Source organism: Engraulis encrasicolus, chromosome 9 (assembly GCF_034702125.1).
Source record: "Engraulis encrasicolus isolate BLACKSEA-1 chromosome 9, IST_EnEncr_1.0, whole genome shotgun sequence".
Lineage (NCBI taxonomy): Eukaryota > Metazoa > Chordata > Actinopteri > Clupeiformes > Engraulidae > Engraulis > Engraulis encrasicolus.
Window position 1 is genome coordinate 23586567 of NC_085865.1, and position 10000 is coordinate 23596566.

General features: G+C 45.5%; 1 protein-coding gene across 3 annotated transcripts in view; it reads right to left on the reverse strand.

Moving 5' to 3' along the window:
• Positions 1 to 10000, reverse strand: part of col11a1a (collagen, type XI, alpha 1a) — a 136867-nt gene that overhangs the window by 32545 nt on the left and 94322 nt on the right. For all 3 annotated transcript variants that reach the window (XM_063206797.1, XM_063206795.1, XM_063206794.1), the window contains 6 exons: positions 9322 to 9375; positions 6074 to 6181; positions 5117 to 5224; positions 4301 to 4354; positions 3817 to 3870; positions 3366 to 3473 (listed from right to left, as the gene is read on the reverse strand). In XM_063206797.1, the coding sequence (XP_063062867.1) occupies positions 3366 to 3473; positions 3817 to 3870; positions 4301 to 4354; positions 5117 to 5224; positions 6074 to 6181; positions 9322 to 9375 (486 nt within the window). The remainder of the gene's footprint in view (positions 1 to 3365; positions 3474 to 3816; positions 3871 to 4300; positions 4355 to 5116; positions 5225 to 6073; positions 6182 to 9321; positions 9376 to 10000) is intronic.

Genomic DNA, 10000 nt, shown 5'->3' on the forward strand with positions numbered 1-10000 from the left:
TTCAGTAATTCGCTCATCTACTACCTGGCTTATGTATGCCAATTGGGATCCACCAGAAATACACTCGCCTCCAAAAGAGTTGTCGCCTATCCATCTGTTTGGAATAACAGCTAATAACCTGACTTTCAATTAATCACTTGGCTTCAGAAGTCACTCATATGGAAGCTACAACCCTCCCGAATGAAAATGTATGCACAAAAATATATTTCATGCACCAAAGACAGATTGACCCTTTATTGAACACAGACAGGGCAGATTTTCACAAGACAAAAGTTTTGTCGCCTATGGAACATAATGTGAAAATGAGCAGATAAGTCACTTCAAAACACTTCAAATACGCAGATTGGGTGTCATACTTAATCACTGAATCACTCTCACCTCTCCAGAAAATCGACTTTGGCCTTAGGTGTATGTATAGGGTCATTGTAATCATGGAAAGCAACACAATGCAAATCAATGGAGTTCAATGACAGATGGTGACATATTCGTTATTCGTAGAGCAATACATGTTTAACTTCATGATTTAATCAATGACAAAAGCCCTCAAACACCTGCGGCATGCATGCAGCTCCTCATAAGAGCTGTATCTGTACCATGTTTCACTTTATGCACCATTTCTCTTTTTTCATATTCTTCATCTCCAACACCATATAGTTCTGATGCTATCAGTTCTAAAATGGTTGATCTTGGGATCTTGATTTCAGAGTATGAGTCCCATTAGCCTTCATTTTTGTCAGAATTAGGCCTGACATACTCTTGGCTGGCTTTTTTGAGACAGGACAGTGGGAGAGACTTCTTTGGTGTTAAAGGTGAAGAATTTGGAAAAAATACATGGTGCCTAAAGTCAAACATGGGAGGGATACAGCTCTTATGTGGAGCTGCATGCATGCTGCTGGTGTGCGGGCTTTTATCATTGATTACATCATGAAGTTAAAAATGTATTGCTCTACGAATAGCAAATATGTCACCATCTCTCATTGAACTCCATTGATTTTCATTGTGTTGCTTTCCATGATTACAATGACCCTAAACATACACCTAAGGCCAAAGTTGATTTTCTGGAGAGGTGTGAGTGAGCCCGTGATTAAGTATGACACCCGATCTGCGTATTTGAAGTGTTTTGAAGTGACTTATCTGCTCATTTTCACATTATGTTCGATAGGCGACAAAACTTTTGTCTTGTCAAAATCTGCCCTGTCTGTGTTCATTAAAGGGTCAATCTTTCTTTGGCGCATGACATTTATTTTTGTACATACATTTTCATTCGAGAGGGTTGTAGCTTTCATATGAGTGACTTCTGAAGCCAAGTGATTAATTGAAAGTCAGGTTATTAGCTGTTATTCCAAACAGATGGGTAGGCGACAACTCTTTTGGAGGCGAGTGAACATATGCTTCAGGACGGCTACTTTCTCATCAAGATGGCTGCCTCTGTCTGACATCAAGTGTGTTTTCTGCGTGGACCATGGTGTGAGATGAGGAGAAGACAAAATCTGCAGACATTTTTTAGATGTCTCGAGAGCCAGCTATTACAAACGTTGGCTTAAGCGGAGAGCAAAGCCCTAGTTCTAGATGGCCTCCTCACTGCTATCTCTTAGCCCTAATCGCTTCCATTTTCTTTTTCTAGTTTAAAAAGCCACATGAGGTCAGCCTGGTTGGATTGTGTAGCAGTCCAAGTTGGCAGCCTACCTCAGAGGTTGCCAAAGTCCTAATTTAGTGTATATCTTTCACCCCGTGGTCTTTAACATTGATTCATTTCCCTCTATCTACCTGAGTGAATACTAATACAGAATGAATTATATGCTGTTTTACTGGGAAAGCATGACAGTCAAACAAACATATTGACAAAAGACATGTTCTGCTTTGGGCTGAAATGGTTACCCATCATGCTTTCCCAATAAACAAAACCAGCTTTATATTTGTATATTTGAAAGCTCAGGTTTTTCTCTGCTCAATAAATTAACCTGATTCACTTCACTCACCCAAAGCAGTCATTCATTTATTTCAAGTTGAGTTCACTTCCTTTAAAAAAATGAATGCTAACATGCTACGTAGTTGGTAAGCAAAGAGGAGATAAGCTGTTCGGTGAGTTCGCTGAACCTAATATGTGGCTGGTGGTTCTTTACTTTCTGAACCAGAGATAAGCGACCTGTCTCTGACCTCAAGTGTTACCACCTACTGTATTCAGGCAGTGATGTGCCCTCCTGACCAAGGGCTGGCCGTGCCCTCTGTGGGTGTCTGGGAAGAGGGCTGCTCAGTGCGTGAACACAAAGCTTAAAGCTTTTTCTGTTTTTGTTGTTGTGGTATATTTTCCCATCTCTGCATGAACACTTCACTGACTGCCTGTCAAAAGCTCTTGGATGGATGATCATGGCCAAGCTGTAAGCACGGGTGTGTATGTGCGTGTGTGCGTGTGTGTGTGTGTGTGTGTGTGTATGTTTGTGTGTGTGTGTGTGTGTGTGTGTGTGTGTGTGTGTGTGTGTGTGTGTGTGTGTGTGTGTGTGTGTGTGTGTGTGTGTGTGTGTGTGTGTGTGTGTGTGCATGCATGAGAGTGTTTGTGAGTGTGTGTGTGTGTGTGCGCCTGTGTTTGTTTGTGTGTGAGCAGTGCCGTGGGAGGGCAAACACACTGCTCTTTGGAAAGGCCAAACAGCGCCCCTGTGGAGAATAACTGTCTTGAAATGGCGGAGCGTGTGGAGGCCCCTTTGGCTTCATAATCAACTGGTCTACGCCGCCTATGTGATCCTTTTGTAAACACACAAAAGGCTTTGGCCATATTTGTCTGCGGTGAGCTAGAATTTATGTCTGCCTGCGTCTGCTCGGGAGGGCGGGGCCAGCGGTGGCCTGGTGGGTTAAGATAACACACTTGTGACCGCGGGAATCGTTTCAATCCACCAACTGCCACTAGTGCCACTGAGGGTACATTTGTCGTATGATGGGGTAAATGAACAGTCAATTTGGCTGTGTAAACAATGTGCCATACTGTGGTGCTGTGTGCCATGTCATCAAAATGATTTGCTTGTTCTTTTGTTCTGTGAATGAAGCCGTATATGTCCTGCATATAGTGCAATGTTTATTGTGACCGCAGGATTCTTCAACAGTCAGCACCAGCTGAGCATGATACTATTTCCACGCAGAGTCACATCCCCAACCCCTGGACCATAGTCATGGCTGGTCATATGTATGAAGGGTTCGATCAACAATCAATCTCCGTGTGCACACCACATGCTGCTCTGTAGTGGCGTGGTGCTGCGTGTAGTGTAAGTCCAAGGACAAATCGTTATTGTTTGTTGATTTTTCCGTTTGTTTGGTTAACAAAGCGACGATTTAGGCTTTCTAAAATGGCTGATGTTATAGAGTGAGCGACTCACCTGCAGACCAATGGGACCTGGAGGTCCGGGGAATCCTCGGGACCCTTCATCTCCCTTCTGACCGAACATTCCCTGTTGTCCTCTGGGGCCAGGCTCTCCATCGCCTCCCTGTGGGCAGGAGAAGAATACAACAACGTCCAGTAATCAAGATTTGGGTCTGACAGAGACACCTGCTCTCAGAGATCTGGGAGGCACAAAGCATGCAGCCAGGCACCAACTCTGATATGTTCACTTGTTCTCAATGTAGAGAACTAAAAAGGACACAGCACAATGTACAGTGGCATACAACATAAGCAGTGAACATTTTGAATATGAGCCAAGGTGCTCATGATGGATGTGACGACTAAAACAATGTCCAGAAATCATACAATCAATGTCCCAACAGAGTCTGTGTGGGAAACTGAATGTTGGTAGGCGACGTCTTGATAATGCATGGGATAGAGATACTCACGGCAGGTCCGGGAGCGCCAATTGGGCCCTGAAGACCAGCTGGACCGGGAGGACCCTTGGAGACAAAGAAGAGACAACGTTATTAGACGTCTGAGAGGTTCGTAGACTGTGCCTGATCAAAAATGAGGGGCCATACAGATGCCATGACCTGACTGGAGATAGCATATGGAACTAAGACTGAGACTCCATTCCCACATGTTTATAGCTTAGGATGTGTTTAATTAATGGATGTCTTTCTACAATGTTTTTTTATCAGGTTTACACATATCTAGTGGAATCCAGGAAATAGGTGTAACATTTTGAAAAATCTACACTTTGGAGGCTATATCCAGAGATTTTAAACAATATATACATTCGCAGAATGCACTAAAATGTGTTCACTTGTGAAAAACAGGCACAAAGAGACGGGAAACTGTTTATTGATTAAAAACCCTGCGTAGATCAGTGTAAACAGGATGAGAACGAGAAGAAGAAGGTGTCCTTACGTGCTCTCCTTTGTCTCCCTTGCTTCCCTTCTGACCAGGCTCGCCAACCTCTCCCTGCAACACACAAACAACTGTGTCAGAGCGCCCCGAACAGCATCCAAACTTTGGCAATTTCCTCCCTAAAAGACAGATTACGTCTCTCCCCGAAAGCACAAAGCACGGACCAATGTCTCAAACTTTCTTTCAAGCTTGTATTTTTTTGCTGTGCTTTGGCATAAGTATGTAATGTTTGGGGTATACCAAAATGTCACAATGAAAAAATGTGTGAATCAATTCAGAATAGATATGCTCCTTGAATGTATTAAAACTAATATCGCGTTGATCGGTGCTCTTCGATCAAACGAATCATCCATAATATTTGGTCACCACGGTTTAATCTTCTCCGCATGTTATTACAGCCACGCAGAGACAGTTTGCTACAAAGATAAATGACAATATCTTGGGTAATACGCTTTGGATAGATGCGACCCAGGCACTAATAAATAAATAAATAAATAAATGAAATATTTTATGTTTATACCATCTCTAATTATCGTCTAGGTCTACTTTGGGAATGATGATGGATGCGCATAGAGGGAGGGGGAAGAGAGGGATCCGCTGTGCAGATGGCTGGGGTGTGGAGATGATGATGAAGATTGATGACTGGTTCCATCATTTTTTTTCTCGTTTTCTCTCTCTCTCTCTTCCCAAGTCTGGCCCACACTGCGAACTACCACTTACAGGCAGGAAGTGAAATGCCAGCCATTTTGGTCGCAACATTTCTGGGAAAGGCTGCCAGTAGCCAAAACGCAGGCGAGATGCCAAGGACACACTGACCTTGTCTCCGTCCTCTCCGGGGGGTCCCTGGGGTCCAGCGGGGCCTGGAAGACCGACGGGGCCCTGGACACCATCGCGACCAGATGGGCCTAGTGGTCCTTTCTCGCCCTACAAGAGATCAAGCACAAATGTCATCCCACTACACAACACCGTTTCAGTCATAACACTTGTGATATCACGAGAGCTACAGTATAGTAGATGTTCATGCAAGTCGAAGAAGTTGCTGCCTTTTGCTCCTGACCTACAGATTTGAAGTAGACTTGTTTCTACAGAGAGACACTATGTTCCCCTAACTCATTTAGAGTTGTTGTAGTCCATGGAGGGTAACATGATGCTGGGAACATAAGCTAACAAAATAATTTGGTTTTTCTTCAAAAGTAATTTATAAACGAGTTAAGTTATGCTTGCTTAACCTACAGTATGCTGATACCGTTCAATATATCAATACCTTCATAATACAGCAGTGGTCTCTGATTATTTTTCACCAAGGGCCAAATTATGTAGAGTGAGTGAGGCTGCATGCCAAACAAATGCCCCAACCCAATGAGAAACAAGTTAGATGTCTGGACAGAGAACAGATTTCCGCTTTTCCGTTTTCACTTCTTGTCAATGTCTGTTATTAGACTGTTCGCGTAAGCTCTAACTCTCTGTGCTTTGGGCAGACATGACCCACTGAAGTTTTAGTGATCGAAAATCATGCACACATTTATGATTTCAGTTCTGACCTCATGGCGGGCCAAATGTTTGCCATGCCCGGGCCGAATTTGGACCACAGGCCTTTGTTTGGAGACCAAAGCAATGCATATCCTTAATCAACCTAACAAACTGAAAGAAATTCTGTACAACCTAGTTCTAATTTACACTTGAGATGAACATAACTTCAGCAGACGGCAGATGGGACGCTATCTGTGTCTGACGTGACGAGACAATGAAGCCGCCAACGAGACATATACTCACGGGTGCACCCTTCTCTCCAGCGGGTCCTGGGGGTCCCTGGGGGCCGTTGCGTCCGGGCAGACCGATGGGACCGGCGGTTCCAGCAGCTCCTCTCTCACCAGGGGAGCCCTAACAGACAGAGGCACCAGGGACAGTCGCGCATCAGTCACCCATCTGAGCAGGTGTGTTTGGGTTTATTTGAGCTGCATGCTAACTTCCATTATTGTGCCTGTAAAATGCTAAACATGGGCCGTAAAATAGCTTTCTCGCAATCACCAATTATTCTCGCAATAAACGTAAATAGGTTTCTTCTGGGTGTGTTTGAGTTTGTTCGAGCTGCAAACTATCCCTAGGTTTTATTATTGTTTTTGTAAAATACTAAACATAGACCGTAAACAGTTTTCTCGTAATCACCAGTAAACCAGATCATGGGCACTCACATTGAAAACATGTTTTCTTTCAACAGGTAGTCACAGTATGTTCTCTTTTGATACTATTTTCATCATGTACAAGTGCACGATATGAAGCAGAGTGAATGACTCAGTATGTTTTATATCCTACCAAATAACAACACATTTTCATTAGAATGTGGAGAGAATTGGGCACTTCATTTCCAAGCCTACTCTTGGACAACAATTACAATTCTCCATCTAGTGGCTTGGTTCTCTTGTGACACTAAAGATGAGGGGTGATGCATCCACAGAACCACTCTGCACACACTCTTGCTGCGGCCTGAATAGTCCACTTGAGGCCTTACTAAGCCATTAGACACCGCATGAACTGCATCTCACAGCCCTCATTCGGGCACTACAGGCCCCCTTAATCGAGCCCCAATGGCCCTAGGCGATTAGACAGGTTCCAGGCAGCTCTTCCTCTGTGGTGCGGATCCCGCTCTTTAGCAAATGGGGGTGAGTCAGATTGTTTGCTTATGTCTGAGTGCCACCATGGCGGGTTGTTAAGGACCCCATAGGTGGAATATGGGGCGTGTAAGAGGGTGTGTGCATGCACACACACACACACACACACACACACACACACACACACACACACACACACACACACACACACACACACACACACACACACACACACACACACAAACACACACCCGTGTATCAAGTGTGTATCATGCGTGCTGTGCTCATCAGCTGTGCGAATCACATCTCGCACGAACAGACACAGCATGGGGCCACACACTGTTTCTCAGAAATTCCGTCCTCCCTCCCCCCAGAGACAGGAAGTGGACTGCCAATATAACCGCAAAAAGATCAAAACAAAAAGTTGATGAATAATTCAAGGCGGGAGCCACAGTTGGCTCTCTCCGCTTCCCCTGACTATTTATCTAGATAGACAGACTCTATCTAGTTTCTATCTAGATAGAGACTAGTTTGACTATCTATCTATCTATCTATCTATCTATCTATCTATCTATCTATCTATCTATCTATCTATCTATCTATCTATCTATCTATCTATCTATCTATCTATCTATCTATCTATCTATCTATCTATCTATCTACTTGTATCTTTTTTTGGTCTTTTTCGACATTATTTGATAGGAGAGTGTGAGAGGTGGACAGAAAGCGAATTGGAGAGATATGGGGAGGGGTCGGGAATAGACCCGGGAATAGAACCCAGGAATAGAACCCGGGTCAGGCGCATGGTAGGTGATCGATCTATCTATCTATCTATCTATCTATCTATCTATCTATCTATCTATCTATCTATCTATCTATCTATCTATCTATCTATCTATCTATCTATCTATCTATCTATCTATCTATCTATCTATCTGAGTCTGTTTGTATCTCTCTATCACTCTCTGTATTCCTCCTCCACACTTCAAAAACAGGCCACCCACTTTATGAGGGAGAGAGGAGGGAACACGTCCTTGTGTTCGGTGGCGAATGAAAATTGTGTTTTCTTTTCCAATCCCGCCACATGTCAGTGGGGTCTCCACGACGACAGAGGCGAGGGTGCCACTTGGCACGTCCATATTAATCTCCCCTGACTAACCCTGTCAGGCTCCGCGGGAGAACAATTACCGCGGCAACGCCACTGTACTTATCGGCTGTCCATAAAGAAATGCTAATCCAGGGCGTTGCAGTGAGACACAGAAGAGAGGAGGGGAAGAATGTCATTTCAATCTACGGAAAAACGAGGGGCTTTCAACGAATGCCACACAGCTCAACTCTTGTGTCTTTCTCAACTCACCCCACTCTCCGTCAACTCTCTCTGTCTCGCTCTGTCTCTCTCTCTCCTCCTCTCTCTCTCTCTGAACTCAAGTCTGCGTGCTGCTGCTGTCATGTCTAATCTGACTTGGCAGGTCTGGAAGCCGGGCCTGTAATTATGAATCACGGACCCCGGAATCTCTCAGCAGGAAACTTCCAGGCAGGAGGGGAGACACGAGAAGGCTCCAGACCATCTTCTTATTCCCCTTCTTCACGACATGCACGCATGTATGCAGACACGCACACACACACGCACGCACGCACGCACGCACGCACGCACGCACGCACGCACGCACGCAGTGAGGAAAACAAGAGTGCAGCTGCCCTCTAGTGCTGGGATTGTGGGGCAGATGTTGATACTTTGGATGAACTGCATCTTGGGGAGTAGGCAGTGGAACTGGGGAATGGGTATGTGGGTACGCAGGTGTGTAGGGCTTGTGTGTGTGTGTGTGAGGGGGAGTATTTTGAGTGGTGGGTGCTGAAGCATGGTGGTGGTGGTGGTGGTGGTGGTGGGGAGTAGGGCGAACTAATGGAGCATTAAAGGGGATGTTGGATGCGTGTTTGCATTTGTGAGGGGGTGGACTGGGATTCTGGAGCCTTAATGGGTGTGCGTGTTTGTGTGTGTACTCGTGTGTGTGGGTGATGGTTTGTGATGGTTTCGTGATGGTAGTGGGTGGTAGTACGGGGGGTGGGCACTGGAGCATCTCCGTTAGCGTTTTGCTCCTGCTGTGAGATCAAGGGCATGGGAGGGCCCGGCGGCGGCGTTGTGGGACGGCCTGAGTGGGTCTGCATCTGACTGACCACCCCTTTGCTCTTGGCCTGCGTCCGTGGGACACCAACCAAGTCAGTCCCCCCTCGCCTGCCAAGCAGCTGTCTAATGGGGCACACTGTTAGGAGCCCGCACTGGCGGCCGCCTGCCTGCCCACCCGCCCGCCACCTGAGCTAAATTGGACCCCTACGAGCGCAAAGAAACACGCCCAGCGGAAGGCAATCATTTCACATGAGTAGAGGGCGAAACCATGGCAACAGAGTACTTACAACTGGACCGGGTGGACCCTGCGGACCCTCGCCTCCCTTCAAGCCAGCTGGACCCTGAAAAAAAGAGACACAAAACCAGAGTGAGAAGGGGGGAGAAAAGAAAGAAAGAAAGAAAGAAAGAAAGAAAGAAAGAAAGAAAGAAAGAAAGAAAGAAAGAAAGAAAGAAAGAAAGAAAGAAAGAAAGAAAGAAAGAACGAAACAAAGAATGAAAGAAAAAAAGTAAGTAGGCTAAATAAGACAGAAAGAAAGAAGGAAGGAAAGAAGGAAAGAAAGTAAGAAAGAATGAAATAAAGAGAAAGAACAAAACGGAAGGATGAGTTGAATGAGGACGAATGGTTGAGTGGATCAGGCTGAATGGTTGAAGTAATCACACAGAACTGCTACAGGGCCTGGCTGCAAGCAAACCAATAGACCACTCTCTGGACACAATCGACACGTTGGATGATTGCTTGCAGAGATTCATGGACCTTGCAGGATATGCCTCAACGCTATCCATGCATCCATCACCACCACCACCACCACCACATCCCCACCCCTTACCCCATGGAGGTCTCCCTATGACTGGGCACTATCAGACGAGGCTTAAGGTGCCAGGGTTTGGGGTTTTTGGAAAGGCTGACTGCACAGATTTTAATGTGGCAAGTGTGTGTACTGCAAATCCATACAGCGACTCTATGAC